The sequence below is a fragment of the Microcaecilia unicolor genome, chromosome 3, assembly GCF_901765095.1.
Source record: "Microcaecilia unicolor chromosome 3, aMicUni1.1, whole genome shotgun sequence".
Lineage (NCBI taxonomy): Eukaryota > Metazoa > Chordata > Amphibia > Gymnophiona > Siphonopidae > Microcaecilia > Microcaecilia unicolor.
The window spans coordinates 60,858,895-60,886,731 of record NC_044033.1 but is presented as its reverse complement, the minus strand read 5'-3'; the positions used below and the strand labels follow the sequence as shown (position 1 = coordinate 60,886,731).

The window sequence follows — 27,837 nt, the reverse complement described above, 5'->3', positions numbered from 1 at the left end:
TTCTAATTGATGCCAATTAGTGTCAATAATTGCTTAAGTGGAAATTATCAGTGCTAATTGGCTTAACTGTAGAATACAACTTTAGTCCTTTTATATAGAACCCAAGATAATATCCTATACCAATAATACAAAGCTGGAGCAATCCTCCTCAATTCATGACACAGTAGCTATGGTTTGTAATTGCAGAGAATCATCTTTTCTTCGTACTTTTTCCTCTTTCACTATTTTGTGAGAAAGTCTATTAAGAAACCAGTTAACATCTTGGAGGTCTTCTGGCCATCTAAGGTACTGTCGCCTTTGCACAAATGTTCTTATGGGACTGTACCTCATTAGCTGATATTGTGAAAGTGGCCCTACCACCACCATAATGAGGACATTTTTGAGCTCAGTAAAGTACCTACTTTGTGCAAAGTTAAAGGCTTCTATGCACCATCCGTCCTTAAGGAATTGCTTTGTCACAATACAGACAGTCTTCTTACTGTTTCTAATTGCATCACAAACATTATTGATATGGTCCTCTCCTGGAATAAAGTCTCTTTCTTCAAAGCACAAATTAAATCTGTTCTTACTGCAATACTGAGAGTCCAGCTTCTTTAATAATGCATTCTGAACCCATTCAAAGTCAGTACCACTGTAGCATACATAAGCATCGTATTTACATGCACTGGCATCCACATCTAGCTTCTGGTCATCAATTATAATGCTTATGACCCTCTTGTACAAGATAAAACAGAACCCTCGAAAACGTGTATAAATCACAACTAAAGTTATAAAAAGGGCAAGTGCCACTGTGTTAAGAATAAAAAGGGAAAATCTTAGAGGCTTCAGGATGGTATCTTCATCACAACCATCAACTGTAATTTGATAGAGTGGCACCCTAAAGAAGGCATCTGGAAATACACAGTATGTGTCATTTTGTGAGCCAAGCAAGGTCACATTGGTTTGGTTTAACCATAATATTAGGCTGCTCAGCTCACAACTACAGATGAACATGTTGTGTGTTATGTCCAGTTGAATCAAAGAGGTAAAAATCTCAGGGCTAGGGGACAGCAGCTGGTTTTTCGACAAGTCAAGTATTGTGAGGTTGCCAGGAAAAACTCCAGGGAAAAGATAGCTCAGCAGATTTGAGGATAGGTTCAGTTTTTGTAATGATGTTAGGCCATGAAAGGCATGCTGTGGAAGAAACTTAAGGTGGTTTTGATCTAGATTGAGAGTCTGAAGTTTGGAGAGCTTGCTAAATATATCCCAACAAAGGTTAGATTCCCAAATAATCTGTAGCAGATTCTCTGCAAGGTCAAGGTATAACAGTTGGTTGTCTTCTGAAATGTTTCCCATAGCTGTGCATGTAGACAAACGGTTTTGTTTCAAGATAACATACTGGACTGATTGAACTTGCAGAATTTGATGGAGGTTGCCTAAATCTTTCAATCTATTTGCTCTAAAATCAAGAAAAGTAGCATTTATTGGGTCTTTTAAGTCTTCCAGTTTATTTTCACTTACATTAATAAGGAACGTGAATGGCAGACTCTGGAAAAAATAAACAGTTTTAATGGCATTGTCTTGGAGATACAAATTTTCTAATTTTTCTAGGCCACTAAAGGCTTGGTTCTGAATAGACCCAATATGATTTTGTTGCAGGTCAATCATTTTGACATTGGAAAGTCCTTCAAACGTATAATCATAAATTTCACCCAAAATGTTATGTGACAGGTTGAGGTGTGTAAGGTTCTGGAGACCAGCAAATGCTTCTTTCTGTATTTGATTTATCTTATTACTACTGAGCAGCAGTATCACCAAATCTGAAAGATTTGTAAATAAATGTGGATTAAGAGAAAAAATACCGCCTACAGACAAATCTAGAATTTTTAGAGAACTCTCTGCAAGGCCTGCAAATGTTTCTTTGACTGGGTCTCTGGTATTATTATACCCAAAGCCTGGACCCATGATATGTGAACCAAATTTCAGCTGCACAAAGCTGGTCCCCTTCACAGAATTGCAAAAGTCCTGCATTTTATCACTGTTAAATCCATTACCTTGGAGGATCAGGGTGTCAAAGACGATGCCTCTAAAAGGATTCCCACAGTAGTGACTATCGTTTTTATAGAACCAGTTAACTGAGAGATCAAGAATTATAATGTTTTTCCCTTGGAAACTACGAAGGTCGCCTTCACAGATGGTGGCAATTCTGTTAATCTTCAGGATTAGAATGCTCAAGAAGTGAAGACTAGAAAATAATGAGTGAGGTCTAAGGCGTCTTATGTGATTATATGACAGGTCTACAAACTCCAACAACAAAAAATGTTGAAAATAGTCTTCTTCTAGTACTGACTCGTTGAGACTGTTGTAATACAGCAAGAGGTTTCTTAAATTCGACAAACCGGCAAAGGCATGGGGATCCAGAATCAACATTTCATTGCTAGCCAGGTCTAAAGTAATAATATTTGGCAAGTTCACAAAAGCATCATTCCGTATGATTAAGTACTTAGTGTACTGTGAACCAAGTTCCAGCTTGACCAGTGTCTCCAGTCGGGGAAACGATGTGGCATTCACTTCCATGATGAGGTTGAAATTTAAAAAGAATTCAAGTATGTCACCAGGCACAGAAGGGATTTGTGTGAGGTTACAGAAACAAAACTGTGCAGTTCTGTTTTCCGTTCTGCAGCGTTTTGCAGTGGCGATTATCAGCCACCCCCCTAGGAGAAATGTGACATAATGTAATACTGTGCTCCTGAAATACAGAAAAGAAAGAAAAAATATTGATTAGGGATCTATTTTCAATTAAAATGATCATTTCCATGAACGTGTACAGCAGAGACTCCGCATGGTACCAGCCTCGGGTCAATCAGAATCATTTGGGAAATGGCACAACTGGGGATTGCTCCCGCCCCATTTTTACACTATGGTCAGGGTAAGATAGGCTCAGTGTGTTTTGTCAAGCAATGAGGAGAGGGCCTGGAAGCATTTCTTTTGTATGTTTTCACAGTGGGGAGGGGTATGGAGAGGAGAAGCAGTGTTGCCCAGATTTTGTTTTTCATTCCTTTTAAAATTTCTAAATACATGAAAACAATGAAATCAAACACAAAATGAAAAAAAATTGCCTGTCACACCCCTAGTATTAATACTAGATTAAAACATTTTTAATGGCTAATACAGTAGAGAACCTATGAAAGAATTAATAGAGAAATAGACCAACAGCAAATTATGCTTTCAGTTTGACCATGAGGCTCTTAATTCTGCAACATTTGGAAGTGTGCTAAAGTTATAGATGGGAGAAAACTCTCCACAAGATGGAGCCGATTGTACCCCTCATCACCCTGTGCCAGAATGATGAAAAATACACAAGCCCAGAACTGCCAAGTTATCCAGTAATAGGAGGAAGACGTTTGGGCCACCCCTAGCACTGAACCTAGATCCCAAAGCAATTATTCTTTTTCCACTTGCCAATTTTACCCATTCAAATCAGTGTTACAGGTCCCAAAATGCAATAGGAGAGAGTCATTAGAAGTCTTCCTGCCGCTGGCTAACATGGCAGCTCTTCAAGCTCTTTCTCCACATATCTGGTTATTTGCTATTTGCACAGCTCAGGGATTTTGTCGAGTACAAGGCACAGAGCTGAAGTCAGGTCAGCAACAGGGCCGGTCTTAGGCAGAGGCGACCAAGGCGGCCGCATAGGGCCCCGCGCCTAAGGGGGCCCCGCTCTGCCTCCGCTCCGCCTCCGCTCTGACCTCGGATGACCGTCCGCATCATTCATGATGATCCCGCGGCTCGGCCACTCCACTTCTGGGGAGGGGAGGTTTCATGATAGCATTGTGCTTATTATTTCAATCAGTTTTTTTTTGTACAAGTTTAGCTTCATTTGTCTTTATTTGAAATTTCATAAATAAAAAAAAATTTCTAAAAATGGAATAATCTTATCAATGGGGTGGAGCTAGGGCAGGGCTAGGATGGGGCCCCACCAAATTGGTCTGCACAGGGCCCCGCACTTGCTAAGACCGGCCTTGGTCAGCAACCTCCTATCTTACTGCCTTAAGCACTCAGAAGGCTATTATATAAATGAACGTGTGCAGTTACACCTCTTACTAATACTAATCATTCATATAGCGCTACAAGGCATACACAGTGCTGTACACCTTACACAAAGACAGTCCCTGCTCAGAGAGCTTACAATCCCTCTTACATGCACATGTGCACAGATTTATGCCACATTATGTACCAACCTGCACAGTGGCGTAGCTAGGGTAGTTGACACCCGGGGCCGGTCATTTTTTAACACCCCCCCCCCCCCCCCCGAAATCCAGTACTAGGCATACCAAGAATACAAAACACTCAGGACCTATAGAGCAATTCTACCATACCATAAGCAGTAATTTGTACGAGTCACACAAGGAAAAGGAAAGCATCTTAAACACTACGGTTTTGTTCTCCGAAAGTAAAATGTATTAAAATTAGTCCAATAAAAAGATTACCTTATTTACATGTTCTATTATAAACATTTATTAACACAGCTACAATACTACTTTATCCTAAAGCAAAAAAAATAAAAATATATATTTACAGTTCGTTGTCTCTGGTTTCTGCTTTCCTCATCTTTTCACTGTCTTTCTACTATCCAGCATCTGTCTTCGCTCTCTCTCTGCCATCCAGTGTCTGCCCTCTCTCTCTGCCCCTTCCATCCATTGTCTGCCCTCTCTCCCTTCCATCCACTACTGCCCCTTCCATGCACCATCTGCCCCAGTCTGCCATCTCTCTCTCCCCCTTCCATCAACATCTGCCCTCTATCTCTGCCCCTTCCATCCACCATTTTCCCCAGACTGCCCTCTTTCTCTCTCCCCTTCCACCCACCATCTGCCCTTTCTCTCTACCCCTTCAATCCGTCTGCCCTCCCTCTCCATCCGTCCAGGGTCTGCCCTCCCTCACGTGCCCCCTTCCATCCAGGATCTGTCTCCTCTCTCTCTGCCCCCTCTTTTCAGCCCCCAGTTCCAGTCCCCTTCATCCACCACATGCCTTGCATCCCCCCTTTCAGCCCCAGACCCATTCTCCCACCTGCCCCAGGCATGGACCCATTTTCCCTCCTGCCCCCTTGTCAGACCCCAGTTCCAGCTTCAGACCCCTTCTCCCATCTGAGCACTCCCCTCCCCCCCAATCCCCTTCTCCCCTCTGAGCACCCATCTGAGCTCCCCCACCCTCCCTAATCCCCTTCTCCCCTCCTCGATGCTCTCCCACCCTCCCTAATCCCCTTTAAGCACCCCTCTGAGCGCCCCCACCCTTCCCCAATCCCCTTCTCCCCCTCTGAGTTCTCCCACCCTCCCTAATCCCCTTTAAGCACCCCTCTGAGGTCCCCCACCCCCTCCCCAATCCCCTTCTCCCCTCCTTGATGCTCTCCCACCCTCCCTAATCCCCTTTAAACACCCCTCTGAGCGCCCCCACCCCTCCCCAATCCCCTTCTCTCCCCCTCCCCTCCTTGATGCTCTCCCACCCTCCCTAATCCCCTTTAAGCACCCCTCTGAGCTCCCCCACCCTTCCCCAATCCCTTTCTCCCCTCTCTGCGCTCCCCCACCCTCCCTAATCCCATTTAAGCACCCCTCTGAGGTCCCCCACCCCTCCCCAATCCCCTTCTCCCCTCCTTGATGCTCTCCCACCTCCCTAATCCCCTTTAAGCACCCCTCTGAGCGCCCCCACCCCTCCCCAATCCCCTCTGACCCCCCGACCCGACCTCCGTTCTCCTACCCTGTCCTGCTTTAAAAAAAAATTTTTTGAAGCGCTGGAAAGTGACAGGCAGCGTCTGCCCTGCTAGTAAAGAAGATCTCGCTGACGTCATCACCCTTCCCACATTGAGTCCCACCCCTCTCTGAGGCAACTTCCTATTACCGCAAGGGCGGGCGGGACTCAGTGTGGGAAGGGCGAGGACGTCAGCGAGATCTTCTTTACTAGCAGGGCAGACGCGAGGCACGCTGCCTGCCACTCTCCGGCGCGTGGAAAAAAAATTTAAAGGCGGAGCAGTGGGAGCGGAGCACCCCCGCACCCGATGACACCCGGGGCGGACCGCCCCCACTGCCCCGCCCTTGCTACGCCACTGAACATGCACTATTCCAGTGCTTCTCAACCCAGTAGTTGAGGCACACTTAGTCCAATCAGGTTTTCAGGATATCCACGATGACTATGCATGAGATAAATTTACATACCAAGGAGGCAGTGCGTGCAAATCTTATCTCATGCAAAGTCATTGTGGATATTTTGAAAACCTTATGGGACTAGGTGTGCCTCAAGGACTGGGTTGAGAAGCACTGCACTATTCTATAAACATGGTGCATAAGTACTATGGCACAAAAGTGCAAGGGGTGGACATGGGGGCAGAGTATGAGCAGGCCATGGGCATGGCACCAAGCAACATGCGCAACTTACAGACCTTCTATGAGTTGAGTTTGTGGCATGGTCACAAAGGCATGCCCAATTATTGTACACCTGGTGTAAATGATCACAGCTAAACTTTGGTGCACTAAGGCAGGTTTATGCTATTATTTTTTGTCTATTAGATTGTAAGCTCTTTGAGCAGGGACTGTCTTTCTTCTATGTTTGTGCAGCGCTGCGTATGCCTTGTAGCGCTATAGAAATGCTAAATAGTAGTAGTAGTAGTAGTAATTATTAGCTATGGACTCATTTTCAAAAGAGAAAAACATCTCAAAAACAGCATAAGATGGCCATTGGGATGTTTTCTTCAGAGAAAAATGCCCAAATCGCAATTTTTGAAACTTAGATTTGAAATGTTTTCTCTTTCAGTGTATACAAATCACAAGGGGGACATATGTTGGGGACAGGATTTGGGCATTCCCAAAACTTGGGACATTTTTCTGCCATAATGGAACAACAAAAAAAACCCTTTATATAATATATGTCTAACAAATGGAACCTCAAACCTCCTAACAAGGAACAATACCAAAGTATTACCAATCCCTTGTATAAACAGGAGTAGGTTAATATCACAGGTTCCTATTTAAGGAAGAAAAAGAGAAAAAACCCCAACGCAAAAACTCATGCTACATGAGAAAACCATATGGGATAAAAAAACTCTCTTTCCCTCTTAAAAAATATACATAAATTATAAATTAAACGGACACCAAAAAACCAAACTACCCCAAACTGACCCCAGCCAGAAAAAAGACTACCTGCACCAGGCCTGCACCATCTTTGGGATCCATACGACTGAGCTCTAGTTTTCAGTGTAAATTTGGCATTATTTTTCCAGATGGATGTGAAGCGCCCTTCCTGAAGCAGCCACGAGGTTGGCGAAACAAGGCGCTCTTGTTGAAGGGTCGGCGTTTTTTCCGCCGTTGCAGAAGTTCTGTAAGGCTCCGGAGCCCTTTGGGGGGGATTTTTGATCGAAATTTTCCTGAAGCTGTTATGCCTGGATTAAGTTAAGTAAACCTGGTTTGCTATATATTTTGGTAGGATAGAGAAGGTTTTTTTCAAATATTTATCTGAGGCTTTATGTCATCTTTAATTGAACTTCAGGTTTTTCTCCTCCCAGGAGGGCTTCTTTAGGTAGTCTTTTTTCTGGCTGGGGTAGTTTGGTTTTTTGGTGTCCATTTAATTTATAATTTATATATATTTTTTAAGAGGGAAAGAGAGTTTTTTATCCCATACGGTTTTCTCATGTAGCATGAGTTTTTGCGTTGGGGTTTTTTCTCTTTTTCTTCCTTAAATAGGAACCTGTGATATTAACCTACTCCTGTTTATACAAGGGATTGGTAATACTTTGGTATTGTTCCTTGTTAGGAGGTTTGAGGTTCCATTTGTTAGACATATATTATATATGGGGTGAAAGAATTTTTTCCACCAATTTAAAGGGACACCTCCAAACTAACTTTATATATATTAATCAAACTCCTCTTGTTTGGCTGGTATATTTTCTAAAGAGTTTGTATTCTCCTATAGTAGTTAGAGTTTTTCTACAAAAAAAAAAAAACAACATCCAGGGCTAAAAGTTAGCTGTCTTTCAGGCTTATTTTCGAAAGAGATCACTGGCGATCTTCCGACACAAATCGGAAGATGGCCGGCCAACTCCTAAAACCAGCCAAATCGGTATAATCGAAAGCCGATTTTTGGACACACTCACCGGCATTCCGTCACGGAGGCGGCCAAACTTCAAGGGGGCATGTCGGCAGGGTAGTGAAGGCGGGACATGGGCGTGCTTATGAGATGGCTGGCTTCAGCTGATAATGGAAAAAAGAAAAACGGCCATGACGAGCATTTGGCCGGTTTTACTTGGTCTATTTATTTTCACGACCAAGTCTCAAAAAGGTGCCCAAACTGACCAGATGACCACCGGAAGGAATCGGGGTTGACCTCCCCATACTCCCCCAGTGGTCACCAACCTCCTCCCACCCAAAAAAAAAACAACAACTTTAAAACATTTTTTTGCCAGCCTCTATGCCAGCCAGCTCCATGACAGCAGTATGCAGGTCCCTGGAGCAGATTTAAAGCCAAGTGCACTAAACTGCACGGAACAGTCCTTCCCTTACCGATCCCTTAGCGAATCGGTAAGGGAAAGGCATGCATGAAGGAAATCGCATGCAATGAGCTGCTCATTTACATGCGAATTTCCTTCCCTAGGCGGGGAAGCTAGTCGGCCAGCTCGTAAAAAAAAAAAAAAAAGGATCTTGCTGATCAGTTATGTTATGACTTACTTGTTCTGGAGTGCTGTATTTTGTGATACTGCTTTGAGAAATGTTCAATAAAGACTTCATACAAATTAAAAAAAGTCCCTGTAACCACTTGGCCACAGTTCCACTTAGTTGGATGTTCCTCCCTTTTGATTATACCCCTTCAGGTCTCTCTCAGCCAATCACAGCACGTTTAGCTGTCTGTGAGTGGCTGAGAGAGACCTGGAGGGGCATAATCAAAAGGGAGGGACATCCAACTAAGTGGAGCTGTGGCCAAGTGGTTACATCACTGGTCTTGTAATGCAGAGGTGGCCGGTTCAAATCTCACTGTTACTACTAAAAAAAAAAGCTGCGAGCAAAAACAGTTTTGATTTTCCCCATTCGGGGAGAAAGACGGCCATTAAGGGAAGTGCATCCATCAAGGGAAAATTCAGGGCAGGGACTTTTTAAATTTGTATGAAGTCTTTATTGAACATTTCTCAAAGCAGTATCACAAAATACAGCACTCCAGAACAAGTAAGTCATAACATAACTAATCAGCAAGATCTAAATATCCAGAAGTACCAGTGCACTACGAATGCTGGTCCCTCCCACGGCCAAATGCCTTGGATTTGGCCGGGTTTGAGATGGCCGGTTCCAGTTTCCATTATCGCTGAAAAACAAAATCGGCCATCTCAAACCCGGCGATCTGTGGCATTTGGCCGGCCCCAACCGTATTATCGAAACAAAAGATGGCCGGCCATCTTTTTCGATAATACGGTTCCGGACAGGTCTTTGCGGCGCCGCCAAAATAGATGGCCGGCCATTTATTTGGCCGGCGCCGTTCGATTATGCTCCTCTTTGTCTACACCTGTTTCAACCATGTCCAAGTCACAATAAGGTGCCCTAAGTGACCAGATGAACACTGGAGGAATTAAGGTATGACCCCCCCCCCCCCCCCCCCCAAAAAAAAAAAGATGTGAGAGAAACAGTACATACCAGCCTCTATGACAGCTTTCAGCTTTAGATGTTATGGCCAGTCCTATTAGAGCAGCAAGTGAACTGTAGAGAAAGGGACCCAGGCCCATAAACCATTCTATTACACTTGTGGTGGAAAGTGTTAGCCCTAAAAAAACTTAATATACCTACAGGCATAAGGGCTATTGTAGTGGCGAATAGCTGGGCACAGTACGTTATTGGTGGGTTTTAGATGGAGGGTAATAATAAGATGTACACCTGGGACCTTTTATGTGAAGTCTACTGTGGTGCCCCACTGCTCTGCTGGGAGGTCTGTGTGTCCAGTCTACTAAGAATGCTGTCCCCCCCCCCCCCCCCCCCAATACATCCCAATGACTTGTTTTTGTGCGTTTTTCCCTTAAACTTTTTTTTTTTTTTTTCAAAATCGATCCTGCAAGATTGATGCACTGAGTCCAGGATTTTCAACTCTCCAGCTCTGGCAAATACCAAAGCAACCAAGTTCCAAAACAGGAAGGCTTTTATTCAGCAAAAAAAGATCACATTCAATAATCAGAGTTACACAATTCTTAGGAAATCATCAAGCCCCATCTCTGTGAGGTTTTATCTTCCCAAGCATCAGGTGCAGTTTATCAGCACTCACGTGTGCACCTCAAAGCACAACACAAGTCCTTAGAACATGTTAGCTCAGGGCTCAAAAGAAAAAAGCCCCAAAAGGTTCATAACAGCAAGTTTCACTATTAAGCACTGCACTCACTGCTTTCACTAGGCTTTGCCACTAGGATTCATGCAAAATAACACAGGAGGGGTTTAACATTCCTTGCAGCAACAAACTTTCAGTTTAAGTCCTTGACAATTCATATGCGTCCCAAAGGTCAGAACCACCCTTTCCAGGATGCATCTTAGATCTGTGTCCTGGCTAACTACCATTGCTTAATTAATTTGTTCTGTGAATCTGTATTGTGGTGTACTTCTCTGTCTTCTAACCCAGATCCCCAAAAGACAAAAACAAACAAAAAAAAGCTCTCTCTCTTCCTTTTTGCACAGCTCTGATAATAGTGAGCATAGGCTTTTCAAACTGTTTCTTGTCCTTTATCCTGCTAACTCTAGCTGTAGCATTCTAACTTTGGCCATGTACTGTGGATAAGTTCTGCCAGGTTAACATAGGCAGCAGAGACCCCTCGGGCCTACTGGTATTCGTGATACTTGAAGAATAACAGACACATGGCATTTTCTTAACATGGCACAACTTGGCCGCAGCTTTATTTAAATTACAATCATCATAAACCTGGGTATACCCAAGCCAATCAACCTTCCGGCTTAGTGGCCACACCCAGTCCGCCGTCACAGCAAGACTGACCAATCGTATACAGAGCTCCCCACCGTACAGCAAGGGCGCTCAACCGTAAGCGCAGCTATCCCAGCTGCCTAGCTTGCACCATCAGGCTTGGGTACCCCGCCAAAGCTGCGACAAATATATACATGTAAATTTCAACATTAAACTGGGAGGGGGGGCTGGGTGCATGCTGATGCCCGGACGCCAAAAGAGGACGTCCGGGCTTAGCCTGGGGGTTTTAAACCCCCTTCTCTTTCCCCACCCTTCCCAGCGGGGTGCCTCTGAGGGGCGGGAACGAGCCTGCCTCGCCCCGCTCGGGCTATTGCGCATCCCCGTCGGGGCACAGCGCCTTGCTTTTATTTTCCATTGCTAGCCCTAGGTTTAAAAAAAAGCAGCTTTAGTCTTACAACTGGCTTAATTTGCATCTACATTGCAGAGGCTGTTGAAATAAAAATGCACATTAAAATCAAGCATGGGGGTATGTACTCTTTTCGTAGTGCCAAATCTTTATGCCGGCTCAGGAGCATAAAGGGTGAAGTCAGCTCAGGTCACTCAAGATCCCTGGTGGCCCAAGTGTGCCCCTGGACCAACCTCTACCCCTTACCTGATCCTAATTAGATCCCTCATCCCCCAGAATCCCTCACCCATCTCTAGAACTAGGGAAGCAGGAATAGTGCCATTCACCCCTGGCGCTGGCATCATTTGAAGTGGCAGTTTCTGACCCCTAGTGCTGTGTCAGGATGCATTGCTAGGTGTCAGTCTGCCAAATAAGGCAGTGTTGTGCAGTTTGGATTACACTGGAGCCTCTGTGATTGAAGACATCCCCAAATTGGGGTGACAGCCTCTTAGGGTTACCAACTGGGGGGCCCTTTTACTAAGCCCGTACCCAGTGGGCGTCAATTTGGAGTTACCACCTGGCTACTGCGTGGCCCATGCGGTAATTTCATTTTGTATGCGCATCTGCTACGCACACCAGAAAATATATTTTATTTTCTGGCGTGTGGCGAAAATTAGGCGGTAATTCCGACTTGATGTGCATAGGCGATTACCACATGCTTAACGCGAGAGACCTTACCACTAAGTCAATGGTTGGCAGTAAGATCTGACACAAAATGGACGCAAACCAATTTTTATTTTGCCACGTCCATTTTCAGCAAAACTTTTAAAAAGGCATTTTTGACAGGCGTGCTAAAAAATGGATCTGCGCGCACCCAAAATATGTGCCTACACTAGCGCAGCCCATTTTTCAGCGCACCTTAGTAAACGGACTCCTGGATCAAGATTCACCTGAAAGGGTTGGATCCAGTCTCAAGTTTACCTTATTGCATGCAGGGACTTGTAGTTCTGATTTTCCCATTGTATTCTCTAAGAAAAGCAAAACTACAAGTCCCTGCATGCAATAGGATAAACCCAGTTTAAATTTTTGTCTACATATTTCTATTTTTAAGTTTGTGGTTACTTATTCTATACTTCATAAGGGCCCACCTCTGTTCATGTGTGAAAAAGTAATAACCTGACAACTTTTCAGCGAAATCAAATGTAAAATACACTTAGCAAGCTAAAATTTCAAAACAATTAAAAAAAAAATAACTAGTCACCATGAGCTGTAATTCTAATTTATATTGTGTTTAAATCTGTCAATCACACTAATGATTTAAATAGCCTGACCCTGCTTCGGGGTCGACCCTTCAGTGTTGGCATCTTAGAGTCAGTGGACGCCATTTTGAAAAGTTTTTTTTTTTAATTACAATTTATTTTGGAGATTTCATTGTGAGCAATATTTCACTAACATTTTGATATTACTTTCAGGTACAGTGAAAAGCTGTAATTTGCTTAGCCCCCTGAGAAAGTTCAAGAATAGAGTGAAACGGAGAGCCCTGTTGGGCGGAGATTTAAAGCTAAGTGTCATAATACATACCTCATGAAGTGCCTTAGAATGTTATAACTATTAGGAAATATCAAATGATTCATGGAATGAAAATTGATGTAATGAATAAAAACATGGAGTTTTTTTGACCAATGATAATAATGGAGTCTAGAAGAAGCTGGAATTTAGAAAAACATTTTTTGATCTGCTGCCAAGCATAGACTATTGAAGTCTTCTCCACAATATAAATTAGAATTACATCGTATGGTAACTGCTCATGGTGACTAGTTATTTTTTTGGAATTTTTTTGAAATTTCAGCTCGCTAAGTGCATGTGTGAAAAAGGCCAGGTATTCTGTTAGCATCAAGCGTCTGTGTAGGACTGATCTGTAACTAATTCAGTTTGGTTTGCTTTCCAATAGATGATGTATTAATATTTTTCTGCCCAATGTTCAGGGTATTGATTTTTCTAGGAAGGACCTCTTCAATGTCGCCTTCAGCACCTAACCACTACACCTCTACTCAGGAAATCTAGACTGCCCCAACTTGACATTTCATCCTTTAGATTGTAAGCTCCTTTGAGCAGGGACCATCCTTCTTTGTTAATTTGTACAGCGCTGCGTAACCCTAGTAGCGCTCTAGAAATGTTAAGTAGTAGTAGTAATGTTGCAGGTAGAATAGCAACATTCCATCTAGAATCTCAAATAGTAGCAACAGAATCTCCAATAGTAGCAACATTCCATGTAGAATCTCAAATAGGGAAATGGGACTTGATATACTGCCTTTCTGAGGTTTTTGCAACTACATTCAAAGCGATTTACATATATACAGGTACTTATTTTGTACCTGGGGCAATGGAGGGTTAAGTGACTTGCCCACAGTCACAAGGAGCTGCAGTGGGAATCGAACCCAGTTCCCCAGGATCAAAGTCCACTGCACTAACCACTCGGCTAGTGTCCATTACGAGCTTTGGTTTTGCTGTGTTGCTGTTTTATTAATTTGCAGTCTTATCACTCCTTCACATTAGGGAAGTTGGTAGGCTTAAGACTAAGTGGCCCTTTTACTAAGCCATGAAGGCGCCCACGCGTTCCCAACGTGCATCAATTTGGAGTTACTGCCTGGCTACCGCGTGGCCTGTGTGGTAATTTCATTTTGTTACGTGCGTCCGCTATGCGTGCCAGAAAATATATTCTATTTTCTGGCGCATTCCAAAAAAATCGGTCGGTAACTCTGACTTGATGCGCGTAGGCAATTACTGCATGGTTAACGCGAGAGACCTTACCGGTAAGTTAATGGCTGGCGGTAAGGTCTCAGACCCAAAATGGACGTGCACGTCCATTTTCGGCAAAAATTTAAAAAAGGCCTTTTTTTTTTATAGGTGCGATGAAAAATGGATCTGCCCACGTCCATAACACGCCCCTACACTACCACAGCCCATTTTTCAGCACGCCTTTGTAAAAGGACCCCTAAGGATATATTGGTAAATTAGCTGGAATTCAGGTTCTGTGGCTGCTTTAAAGTAGGGTTGTGAAATTCTAACTTAAAACAGTAAAAAAAAAAAAAAGGCTTACCATATAATCATTTATACATTATTGTCTGCTGCTGAGGAGGGGGGGGGGGGGGAGGTGTGAGTTGGACCACAGTTGGACCACCCTTGAAGTAGGTGAGCATATGCAAGAAGGGGTGGGGAGTACATAACCACATTAGAAGAAGACCTGGAGGTAACTCGGTCTTCAATCTATTTCTTGTTTAAATGGATTTGCTATATATTACGTGACATACGTGAAAGTCAAATATACATAGAAACATTTACTATAGATTATGTGCCAATGCCAAAATGAAAACATGTAAGAATTTTTTTACAACAAAGATAACCAATGAATTAGTATTTAGGATGTATAATTAAGGTACCATTTTTGTCAAATCCTTAAAAAGGCAGAAATTACAGACGATTTGTGCAAAGGTTTAGGCATTGCAGTCAAAGTGGCTAGTGAACTATTATCAAATATCTGCCCAAGGAACAAGATGCTCAGTCTTTTTGTGAAGCGGTCAAATACTGGAACTGCAAGTTACCCAGTTCCAGGATGGAGAGGATTCCCTTCATGCAAGCTGTGGAATCTGTTGCTGGAGGACGTGATCAAGGCAAGTAACATAGCAGGAATCAAAACAAGTTTAGACAAGTTCCAAGAGGTAAGGTCCATTAAAAAAAATTAATAGCCAGACAGACTTTGTGGAGCAATCACTTATAAGGTTCCACAACCCACCCCCCTCCCCAAAAAAAAAAAAAAAAAGATTTTTAAAATTATTTTTTCTTCTATTTTACATTTTCTAAAATTTCTGAGTTCTTAAAATAAGAGGGAAGAAGCCTCAGAGCCCTATCTGCCATACATAGGGGCCCTTTTACTAAGCCGTGTAAGCGTCTACACAGCCAAAATGGAGTTACCACCCGACTACCGCGTGGCTCTTGCGGTAATTTCATTTTTGGCGAGCGTCCAATACGCACGTCTGAAAAATATTTTTTTATTTTCGGGCGCGTGTAACGGATGCGTGCCAAGTGGCATTTGGCATACGTAGGTCATTACTGCCCGGTTACCGTGTGAGTCTTTACCGCTAGGTCAATGGCTGGTGGTGGCAATTTTGATTTTGTCGCACATCCATTTTGGCAAAAAAAGAGGCTTTTTTTAACAGGCACACTAAAAATTGGATTGGCGCGTGCCCAAAACCTGCGCCTACACTACCGCAAGCCATTTTTCAGTATGTCTTAGTAAAAGGACCCCTCGATCTCAAAACTAGAAAGGGCAATTACCTCATCGGCTGAAAAATACCCTCCTAACAGTCCAAAACAATAGTGCCCTGTTTACTAAGTTCTCAAAATTCTTAGTCAGCAATAAGGTAACTGAAAACTTTTCTTGATCAGATGACTACTGAAGAGGTCCTGCCAACGGTGATCAGCACGTTTTGCTCAGCTCATCAGGGCAGATAGACAAATAAATAAACAAATACCTCTTTTGTTTGAACTCTTCGCTCACTTTGCCGCTGCAGGCTTTGGAAGTATCCATTTTGACCGATTTGGATTGTGACATCCCATTACTTTATCGTACAAGAAAATTTGTTTTCTTTTAAACAGGCGAATAGGCGCTGAAACATGGCTGCTGTGTCGAAGTCATTTGATGCTCATTAATAAAGACTTTGTAACTACATATGTTTCCCTGGGTTATTGAGTACATAAGTACATAATGCCACACTGGGAAAAGACCAAGGGTCCATCGAGCCCAGCATCCTGTCCACAACAGCGGCCAATCCAGACCAAGGGCACCTGGCAAGAGAGCCAGATCATCCTACTCCTCCTTTTGCTGCACTAAAATATAAATACAACAGCATCTATTCTGCTGAGGTTGAGCCAAAAAGGATACAGAGATGTTTAATGCAAAATCTGGTTATACAATAACCTTCATTTTTGCATATTTTTAGATTATTTATTTTTATTACATCTTTATGTGTATGTAAATCTCCCATGGTAGTTTTGACCAGTTTTTAATGTTCAATTATTTTGAATTTTATAGTATCCTGTACAGAAGTTTGAGTGTGATCTCCTTTTATAATTACTTTGATGGTCTTAAGGTACATTTAAATAACATCTGTGCCATTTAATTTTGTTTACCTCATACTGGTCCTCAGAGATCCATTTTGTAGCTTTTGTACTGTATTACTATATATATATATATATATATATATATATATATATATATATATATATATATATATATATATAGTATTTTAGTTTGGAATAAGCAATCCATGTTTAATTGTAAAATAGGAGCTTTTTAATGTATGACTGGTTGCTCCATTGCTTAGTCTTAGTTTTTGTGATTTATATTTATAAATATGTTTATATTTATATTTTGTTTTTATTAAGAGCCCCTGATGAAGGCTCTGTATGTCAAAACACGGCCTGTATTGGGTTGGTGTGTCAGCACAGCACATCTCTTTGAAGAATAAACTCTGGTCTTTCTGGACACTGTGGCTTGACTTAGGGGCCCTTTTACTAGGCCATGGTAAAAAGCGGCCTGCGGTAGTGTGGGAGCATTTATTGGGCGTGCGCCGGGCCAGTTTTTACCACATTCACAAAAAATGGCTTTTTTTTAATGGGATGGGAAAAGGGCCTGCGGTAAAAATGAAAGCAGAGTGCGCCCAAAACCGGCCTGAGCCCTTAATGCCACCCACTGATCTAGCGGTAAAGGCTCACACTCTACACACAGTGACCGGTCAGCGCACGCCAATTGCCAATTACCGCCGAAACTGGCACGCGTAGGAGAAAATAAATAATTTATCTATGTGTTATGGGCGCACGCCAAATCTGAAATTACCACCAGGAAGGCATGCTGGCCTGGTGGTAGTCTCATTTGGGTGAGTGCTGCAGCAGAAGGGCCCCTTATTCCACTCTTTTTGCAATCTGAACTTTTCTGTACGTAGAAAATCAAGGCAACAGTGCTACATGCATGCTGAGTTTTCTTTTCTTTCCTCCCCCCACCTCAGCAGCATGAAGGCTTGCACCTATGTTTCATTGGGCTATGAAACTCAAGACCCACAGCTAATACTGAGAGAAACAGTTTAATTATTAACTAGAGACTTTCCGACAAACAAGCAGCGTGGGAACTGCCAACATTCTTTCTATGTCAGCAGAGGATATATATATCTATCTATATATCTATATCTATCTAACACACTAATTCTGAAGTGAATCATTTCACCACAAATTACCCTATATCAGGGATTCTCAACCCAGTCCTCGGTACACACCCAGCCAGGTTTTCAGCATACCCATAATAAATATGCATGAAATAATTAGCATGTTCTACCTCCATTGTAGCGATAACGAAGATCAAATATAGAATGTTTGTCACCAAGATTTATTCACCACAAAAACAAAAGTCTGACATGGCCATATTTTGCCCTTATCACAGCCGCATTAAGGGCATAAAAAGGACTCAATGAACACACAAAAAGAACAAATATTAGTTTAAAATCATAAGGACTGAGATGGCCAAAATGCATTGGAGTCAGACGTATGGCAGTGAGCTCCTGTATCCCCACCGTTTGCTTGAATTTCGTGGCAACTCGCCTGTGTTCCAGCATGGGCAAGAGGAAGGCCAAACGCAGGGGTGTTCCTTCTAGCGATGGAGGCGGCCCTGCACCAAAATCAAACAACATCGGAGTGGTTTGGAATCTAGCCTTGGGAGGAGACTGCAGTCACTTTGGTTGGGCCTGCTGAAGACGGATCAGACTACAGCATGGAAGGAGCTTTGATTAGCCCTCCCTTGATTATAGCCCCACCTCAACCCAGAAGGAGTCGTGCTGTGGGAACTACACAGCAGAATAAGGACCTGGTTGTTGTGCCTGAATCTCCGGTTGTAAGAAGGAACCCTGCTGCAACTTCTTCCCCCTTTCCGATGGCAACAGCTGTTGGACAGCCTGGATTGAAGCTTCTGTCCCTAGGGGAAAGGTTGGCTACTCAGGGTCCTGATGAATTGAAGAGACTGGTAGTTGTGACCATGGAGTCCCTGTGGGATGCAATTCAAAGTCTGCATTCATCTCTCCACCTGGTTTCTAATTCTTTTGGAAATGAGGTACATCTATTGAGGGAGAAGTTTGGTCTCTTTCTTTGGATCTGGGGCATCAGAATACTAGAGTTATGTTAGAAGGAATTAAAGAGCTTCAGAGCTTTTCTACAGTGACTGTTAAAGATAGGAATATTATAGCGCGAAAGTTAGAGTATTTGGATAATCGTATCAGGCAGAACAACTTGAGATTTCTCAATTTTCCCAAGTCCCCATTAATATTCAGTGGTGGATATGCATAAGAAATACTTACAAAAAAATATCAGCTAAGAGCATTCCTCCTAAAGTAAGAGCCCAGAATTTGTTGAGAGTCCCAAGCGGACCTAATGATAGAGTGCAATCGGATTTGAATCTCACTGGGCTTTTGGAAAGCTCATTAGAAAATAATAGCTGCAACGTACCACACTGCTTGTGACGCTTGCTTTAGAAGCAGATAAAAATAATATTTTCCGCTTGTGGTGCACTTCAAGACATACCAAAGAACTCAAAGTTTCATATACCTCGTAGGTCTGCAGGTCTCAAATTATTCACATAGACCTTCACTTTACAAGCCTTAGTTGAGTTTAATGCATGCATAAACCAGGTGCATAGCCAGATTTTGGGGGGTCCTGAGCCCAAGATGGGGGTGGCACAATATTTTGCCCCACCCACATATCTTGTGAAGCCAGGCAGTTGGCCCCAAAAGGGGGGGGGGGAATGATATATGGGTTTATCCCAGGACTCTAAGGACCACTAGGTCCCTGATTGAAGGCCAGGAACTCACCTTAACTGAAAAAAGGGTCAATAACCAGGACTCTGCAGCTCTGGAAGCCTAAGAATTCAGAGACTGATCTCTCCCTTTTTCGGGAGTTGAGGTCTTGTGGCATGGATGGACCTTTTGGCTAAGGATTCCCACGTACTAACCCTTTCCTGGTTGGATTATTGACTGCGGACAGATTGTGGAGAGGATTCGGCCTACACCTTCGGGTAGGTGGCGACTGGCTATGGTGCACTCTGCTTACACCTTTGGGCAGACGGCGACTGGTTGTTGAAGACTCAGCCTACACTCTCAGTAGGTGGCCACATCCACAAGCTGCCATACTGTTTTTAAAGGGCACAGCACCAAATGCATTTTGGGCTCTGGTATCAGTTCCTTCATAGAAGCATGCAAGAGATAATTTCAATGAATTTCCAATCATAAATTGTTGTGAGGTCTATCCATTAATTAATAGTGAAATGATTTGTAGTAGTAGTGTATTTTTTAGAAACTGGATATTTCTAACACACACAAATCCAAAATTCCAATTACAGGCCAAAATGTCTGTGGGTGTAGTTTTCACACCAAAAACACTTGCCTTACACCCAGTCTTCAGGGCACAACCAGTCAAATTTTCAAGATATCCACAAAGAATATGCATGAGATAGATGTGCATATCAAAGAAGCAGTGCATGCAAATCTCTCATGCATATTCATTGTGGATATCTTGAAAACCTTACAGGATGGGTGTACCCTGAAAACAGGGTTGAGAAGCACTGATCTAACTATACCTTTCTGTTTTGGAAAGTACTTATAGCATGGCAACAATGTAATCATAAGAGAAATTTTCAAAGTCAATTCCATGGGCAAAACAAATGTTTTAGATGCCTAAACAGGTTTTTACAAAATTGTTTACCCTATAAGTTGGCGCATTCATGTAGTACCCACACAGAGACGTTTATCTGAATTTGAAAGAAGCTTTCCCAGAGCAGAAGCTGGGGAGGTGTTTGAACTTAACTGTGTATTTTTCCTTAGATTATCAACACAATTTAGTGGATGTATTTTACTGCTGGAACACTGCATGTTACATAAGATCAATCAAGCCCAGTATCTTATTTTCAACAGTAGCCAACCTAAGGCAAAAGTACCTGGCAGGATCCCAAAAGAGTTAAAAAAATATTTTTATGCTGTTAATCTCCGGAATCAGTATTGGATTTTTCCCAAATACACCTTAATAATGATTTATGGACTTTTCTTTCAGAAAATTGTCCAAACCTTTTTTTAAATCCTGCTACCCTACTACTACTACTATTAAACATTTCTATAGCGCTACTAGACTTACGCAGCGCTGTACAAATTAACATGAAAAAGACAGTCCCTGCTCAACAGAGCTTACAATCTAAATTGGACAGACGAACAGACAGCTAGGAGTGGGGAAATTGCAGTGGTAGGGGTGATAAGTGAGGGTGTTGAGTAAGAGAGTCATGGTTAGGAGTCGAAAGCAGTAGCAAAGAGGTGGGCTTTAAGCCTAGACTTGAAGACAGCCAGAGACTGAGCCTGACGTACTGGCTCAGGGAGTCTATTCCAGGCATAGGGAGCAGCGAGATAGAAGGAATGGAGCCGGGAGTTAGCAGTGGGGGAGAAGGGGGACGACAGGAGACATTTACCCAGCGAACGGAGTTCACGGGGAGGAGTGTAGGGAGAGATGAGAGCGGAAAGGTACTGAGGAGCTGCAGAGTGGATGCACTTGTAGGTCAAAAGGAGAAGTTTGAACCGTATGCGGAAGCAGATAGGGAGCCAGTGAAGCGACTTGAGGAGAGGGCTAACGTGAATATAGCGACTCTGGCAGAATATAAGACGCGCAGCAGAGTTTTGGACAGATTGAAGAGGAGATAGATGGCTGAGTGGGAGACCAGCGAGAAGCAAATTGCAGTATAGGCGAGAGGTGATAAGGGTGTGGGTAAGGGTTTTGGTAGCATCCTCGGAGAGGAAAGGGCGAATTTTGTTAATATTATAGAGAAAGAAAGAAACAACAGGTTTTGGCAATCTGCTGAATATGAGCAGAGAAGGAGATGACTCCAAGGTTGCTAACAGAGCTTTTACACATTCTCTGGCAAAAAAAAATATGTTAAAATAGCAGTGGTCCCGGCCCAGATCCCTTCTCCATAGAGAAATATTAACTACTAACCCTCCTGGGACAGAGAAATATCCAGAGTACCTGAATGTAACTCACCTTGAGCTACTACTGAAAAAGGTGTGAGCAAAATATAAATTGTAGAGGATGACGGGAAGGCAAAAAATGGTGTCTGGAGTTTAAACAAACACCAACTTCTCAGAGCGAATCTTTAGGCATCCAACTATCTACGTGCCTAGTGACTGAATCTCCAACTAATATAGCTGTCCTAACCCTTCCCTCATGGGCAGAAGCTCCTGTAGACACACCCTCCATGTGAGAGGACATTGCATCCCCTTGGGGGCAAGTACTGGATAAAGGACAACTTCCTGCCTTACTACTACTACTATTTAGCATTTCTATAGCGCTACAAGGCGTACGCAGCGCTGCACAAACATAGAAGAAAGACAGTTTCCCGGATGATGCTCTCCTTTCAGGTGGCCTTTCTCCTCCATGGCAGCACAGAGGTTTCCAGACTGGAGGTGGGACTTCTCTATGTCCCTGTAGGCTTCCTCTATATACCTTTCTGCCTCAGCTCCTCCAAGTCTGCCACTCTAGCCTCCAGGGATCAGACCCATTCTGTGAGTGCTAGAAGCTCTTTGCACTGAGTACACACATGACCTCTCACCAACTGGGAGCTAATCAAATATGTAACAATGCAAAAAACGGGATAGCTTCCATCTCGATGCTGGACTGCTGTCTGCATCTTATTATTGACTAGTAAAATAGGCCCGTTTCTGACACAAATGAAACGGGCGCTAGCAAGGTTTTCTTCGGAGTATGTATGTTTGGGAGAGTGTATGTGAGAGTGACTGTTTGAGAGTCAGAGTGAAAGTGAGTCTGGGTGTGAGTGTGAGAATGAGAGTGTGTGCAAGTGTGTATGTGAGACACAGTGTGATAGAGAGTGTGTGTGTGTGGCCATCCATGCTCCTCTGTCCCCTGCCCCCTCCATTCATCCCTTTCCAGCATTTCCCCTCTTTGCCTGAGGCCTGCCCTGCAATCCATATCCATCCATGCCCATCTGTTCCCCTCCATTCATCCCTATCCAGCAATTCCCCTTTCCCTGAGCTCTGCCGTCCCAATCCATGGCCATCCATGTTACTCTGTCACCTGCCCCCTCCATTCATCCCTATCCAGCATTTCCCCTCTCTGCCTGAGGCCTGCCCTGCAATCCATGCTCCTCTGTCCCCTGCCCCCTCCATTCATCCCTTTCCAGCATTTCCCCTCTCTGCCTGAGGGCTGTCCTGCAATCCATATCCATCCATGCCCATCTGTCCCCTTCATTCATCCCTATCCAGCAATTCCCCTTTCCCTGAGCCCTGCCCTCCCAATCCATGGCCATCCATGTTACTCTGTCCCCTGCCCCCTCTATTCATCCCTTTCCAGCATTTCCCCTCTGTGCCTGAGGCCCGCCCTGCAATCCATATCCATCCATGGCCATTTGTCCCCTCCATTCATCCGTATCCAGCAATTCCCCTTTCCCTGAGCCCTGCCGTCCCAATCCATGGCCATCCATGTTACTCTGTCACCTGCCCCCTCCATTCATCCCTATCCAGCATTCCCCTCTGTGCCTGAGGCCTGCCCTGCAACCCATGCTCCTCTGTCCCCTGCCCCCTCCATTCATCCCTTTCCAGCATTTCCCCTCTCTGCCTGAGGCCTGTCCTGCAATCCATATCCATCCATGCCCATCTGTCCCCTTCATTCATCCCTATCCAGCAATTCCCCTTTCCCTGAGCCCTGCCGTCCCAATCCATGGCCATCCATGTTACTCTGTCACCTGCCCCCTCCATTCATCCCTATCCAGCATTTCCCCTCTCTGCCTGAGGCCTGCCCTGCAATCCATATCCATCCATGCCCATCTGTCCCCTCCATTCATCCCTATCCAGCAATTCCCCTTTCCCTGAGCCCTGCCGTCCCAATCCATGGCCATCCATGTTACTGTGTCACCTGCCCCCTCCATTCATCCCTATCCAGCATTTCCCCTCTCTGCCTGAGGCCTGCCCTGCAATCCATGCTCCTCTGTCCCCTGCCCCCTCCATTCATCCTTTTCCAGCAAGTCCCCTCTCTCCCTTCCATGACCCCTCCTCGCATCCATGCTCCTCTCTCTCCCATGTCCCAGCCTGGCCCGCCCTCTTCTCCTCCCCCCCTTCGCATCCATGCCCCCCCCCTTCGCATCCATGCCCCCCCTTCGCATCCATGCATCGGGGTTTTTTTTTTTTTTTCTTCTTTTAAAATGTACCTCCATGGCGGTTCCGGCAGCGAAGCGTCAGGGAAGGAGGCGGCGCTCCCGACGTCTAGGTTTCCCTTCGCTGTGTTCCGCCTTCTTTTGACGTCATCCCTGACGTCAGAAGAAGGCGGAACACAGCGAAGGGAAGGCTAGAAGCCGAGAGCGCCGCCTCCTTCCCTGACGCTTCGCTGCCGAGCGATGCGATAGGTTGAGTGTCATTGCTCCGCCCTCGACGTCATCACGTTTGACGCGTGGGCGGGGCAGACACAATGGGATCTCACCCCCTTCACTTTTGGCTAAAAGAGGCTTCATAGAACGTTGGAGGTGCGTTTTATATAGAGAGATAATTTAATTGCTAATGGAGATGGAATTTGTAGACCGATGTCCACTACAATTGTTACTTATATTCTAGGCTATGCTAATATTTAGGGTTTGGTCCCCCTCTATAGACCTAAGTAAACAAGTTCTAAAAGCTAATTACTGCCCAATTGAGATGTCCTAATTAACTTTCTAGCCTTCTAATTGGTTAAAGGCCCTATAAATCAGAGATCAGGACAGAGAGGGAGGGAATTAAACTCCAAACTGAGGTTTTCTGTGACTATAAGCTCTGACCAACACAGATGCTATGGTAAACTCTAGAATAGTCCCTTAACTGCTGGTATATGGAACTGTAATAGAGACTTTAAATGCTTAAATAAAAAAAAACCCCCAACAACAACAAACACACACCCCTATTCCTTAAACTGCTTTTGCTAAATAAGCAGAGTAACTTAAAAATAAAGACACTGAGATTACCTACCGTATTTTTCGGACTATAAGACGCACCGGACCATAAGACGCACCTAGGTTTTAGAGGAGGGAAATAGGGAAAAAATTTTTTCCTTTTTCCCTCCTCTAAAACCTAGGTGCTCCGGTGCGTCTTCTCCGAGTTTTGGATCGCCGTCCCCTACTTACGCGATGCCATGTTCCCTGGTGGTCTAGTGACGTCGGGGCAGGAAAGAGCCCCCTCTTTCCTGCCCATCGCGCTGCTCTCCGTGCTCCTGACTGCTTCCTGACGGTCTCGGCGAGAATCTCGGCGGCCATTTTGAATATCGCAGAGACCGTCAGGAAGCAGTCAGGAGCACGGAGAGCAGCGCGATGGGCAGGAAAGAGGGGGCTCTTTCCTGCCCCGACGTCACTAGACCACCAGGGAACATGGCATCGCGTAAGTAGGGGACGGCGATCCAAAACTCGCTACCTTCGGACTATAAGATGCACCCCCCATTTTCCTCCCAAATTTTGGGGGAAAAAAGTGCGTCTTATAGTCCAAAAAATACGGTATTTTATTCTAACTCTCCATTTCCCCATGTTTAAAAGCAATTTCCTAGCAAATAACTTACCAATGGAGTTCTGTCCAAACAGCCCTCAGTGGACACATTCAGAGCAGCTCCTCCTTAATGTTAAGTGCTCTACCAGAGGGCTACCCAATTGAGAGGGATCTTATGTGCTCTGCCTCACAAGAAGGCCCAGTGGAACTCAAACCTGCCACTCCCAGGATACCACATCACACCCCACACCATTATGCCGTACCTAAAGCAGCAAAAAAAAAAAAACCCTACCACAGGATGTGCTAAAGTGTTTAACATTAGTTTTGGCATCTACGCACACTAAGTATATGGTATTTTTTTTTCGGGGGGGGGGGGGGGCATGTTAGAGGCAGGGAATTAGCATGAATGCACTAATCAGTTGGCACTTGTACATTACCATCATGCTAATTGGTTAGTGCGTCCGTAACGTGGGAGCTGTTAATGCCACCCAAATAGGAGTCGGTAAGTGCACCCAGTCATTTTTTAAAAATAGCTGCATGCTAATGCTAGAAATGGACTTAGCATGCAGGACAGGCCTACATAAGTACGTCCTACTTTCATTTCTTAGCACAGTTTAGTAAAAGGATCCCTTAATGATTTATTAGCTAACTGACCTTATCAAACAATGACTGCCTATAATTGGTGTGTGTATCGGCCAGGGGCATAGCTTTGGGGGGGCCATGGGGGCCTGGACCCCCACAAATTTCATCTGGGCCCCTGGTTTGGATGGCGGGGGTCCCCAACCCCCAGCCGCTGCCCTGCTATTCTTTCTTCTTGCTCCTCCTGTGCACGCTGAGCAGGAAGAAAGAAGAGCAGGGCAGCGAACGCGGCTGTGCCGGAGACCGGCGCAGAAGAAGACTTCGGCTGGTGGGGGTTGGGGACCCCGCCATCAAAGGTATTTGTTTATAAGGGGATGCGGCAAGGAGACAAGGTGGTGGTGGGGGCAGCGGGGTGGCACTCAAAATGTGCCCCCAACCTCGGGCTCTGGCCCCCTCCCACCGTGAGGTCTGGTTACACCCCTGGTATCGGTCCTTAGTCAGTATTCTATAAGTTACCCACTCAAATTCCAGAGCACGCAACTCTAAGGAGGGGGGGCATGGGTGGGTCAGAAGCATGTCAGGCAATCATGTACATGGGTTATAGAATACTAGCATTTACATGCCTACCTACAATTAAGCACAAACATTTATGCTAGCCACTGCGCTAGTGTAAGTGCTCTGAGCCTAAAGTGAGGACTTATGCTAGCATTCTAGAATGGCAGCTGTGTGCACAACCACCATTAGAGAATTCACATGTAGCAACTTTAGGTACTTAGATTGAATGGATAATAAATAAATAAATAAATAAATAAATAAAATACTGGACCTCTGATGGAAGGGAGAGCATGAAGAGCGCACCTCAAACTCATACCTGTCTCTTGCTTGCTGAAAATTAAAATAAGAGCGGGCAGTCGCTTGGAAAATCCTTTCCTTTGTGCACATCCCCAGAAGTAAGTACTGAAGAGCACAGCCTCTACATAGTTAATAAGAATAGCCGTCAACTTAAGAACAGGAAATTTTAAGGATTTCCTCCACTGGAAGCAACTCGTCACTTCAGAATTACTTTGTCTTCAGAAGAGCTATCCCCACCCTGTTGGGCAAATTCTTTTCCTATGCCAGCTAAGTGTGTAAACAAAATACCAAGATTGGATTTTTCTTTCCTTTTACACTTTTCGGACGTGCTTTTAAAAATAATACCATAGCAGCCAGCTCTGTGGGTGCTTGAGCACCCCTGATATTTAACAACATTCTTGACCAAGTCCAAGAAGGGGTCATGTCTGTCGGGTTTAGCACTCCCAATAATTTTGAAAAGTTGGCTTTTATGAACACCACCACTGTCTAGTTCTTCCCCCTGTCTCGCTACAGTTTTACCTTTCTGTAGACTCGCTTTCCAGGTTTTTCTGCAGTGACTCGCTAAAGGGAGTGAAACTCTGGTCTTGAGGGCGAGTCGGAAATGTATTTATTCCAGCAATAAAGCGCGTGCGATCTGTCCCTAGATTTTAATTTTTACAAGCACTGGCACCATTACAACATTCCAAAACGATTGGGGTGACAAGCCTAAGACAAATTACCCCTCCCCTAGTGGCCACAACGAAGGAGCAAGTACACTGCAGTTGGTGTAAGTGAATGGACAGAAAACACTGCTGCTTCAGGACCGGGCGCTGTAGGCGTTACATACCCTGAAATTACCAAGCACAACACGAGTGCAGTTGATATCTTCAAAACCATAGCTCCACAATAAGCATTTTCAAGAGCTCTTGCTGGTGGCCTCATCATAGCCCCCAATTTACCCTCAGCAGAGCCTGAAACCTACCCTTTCACTGATTTATTCATTTTGTCCAGCAGCGACAGAAGAATACAACATCCCCCCTCAGCGGAGTTTTTCCCGGCCCAGTGTGCACGAGACACGTCTCTCCAGCGGCAAAAGGTAAAAGCCGATACAGCGGGATCCTCCCGGATTCGATCGCAAAACCTTTAAAAGTTCGGTGGGTCTTTTTTTTTTCTTTCCTCCAGCTGCTGCGCGTGGGGATTCCGCCAGAGGTGAGCGCGAGCGAGGAACCTGCAACGAATTCTTCTTAACTTTCGGGTCTCTGCTCAGCACCTGGTATAGAACTCTGACCTGCCTTCGCAATCAACAGCGCGCATTTCCCTGCTGTGAGCACAGCTCCTCCCCCTTTCCTTCTGGTAGAGTCGTGCGAGCAGTAGGACTGCTCTCCCTTTCCTCTCGGCGTATTAGTGTCTTAGCTGTGTGACTTGTCCCTCCCGCTTCCCACCTCCAGTGTTACTGAACTGTGGAGGGATTTCTCTGTTGCGAGCTCTGACCTCCAGCTGCCCGAATTTCCCTCCTTATGCTCGGTCACAGTGAGGAGAAAGTAAAGCGCA

The 27,837-nt window shown here is 44.5% G+C and overlaps 1 protein-coding gene across 1 annotated transcript; it reads right to left on the bottom strand.

Moving 5' to 3' along the window:
- On the bottom strand, positions 1–27,806 carry TLR5 (toll like receptor 5). The gene is made up of 2 exons (XM_030195974.1): positions 27,269–27,806; positions 1–2,728 (listed from the first exon to the last, which is right to left on the bottom strand). The coding sequence occupies exons 1-2, from the start codon at positions 27,286–27,288 to the stop codon at positions 154–156; spliced, it is 2,595 nt and encodes an 864-aa protein (XP_030051834.1). The 5' UTR covers positions 27,289–27,806; the 3' UTR covers positions 1–153.
- Positions 27,807–27,837: the final 31 nt, after the last annotated feature.

What these genes read in the sequence shown, in the direction of transcription:
- TLR5 (XM_030195974.1), bottom strand. Translation starts at nt 27,288, where the DNA reads ATGAATAAATCAGTGAAAGG. An exon ending in ATGAATAAATCAGTGAAAGG is followed by an intron (nt 2,729 to 27,268) that starts GTAGGTTTCAGG and finishes TCTGTATTTCAG; the next exon opens with GAGCACAGTATTACATTATG.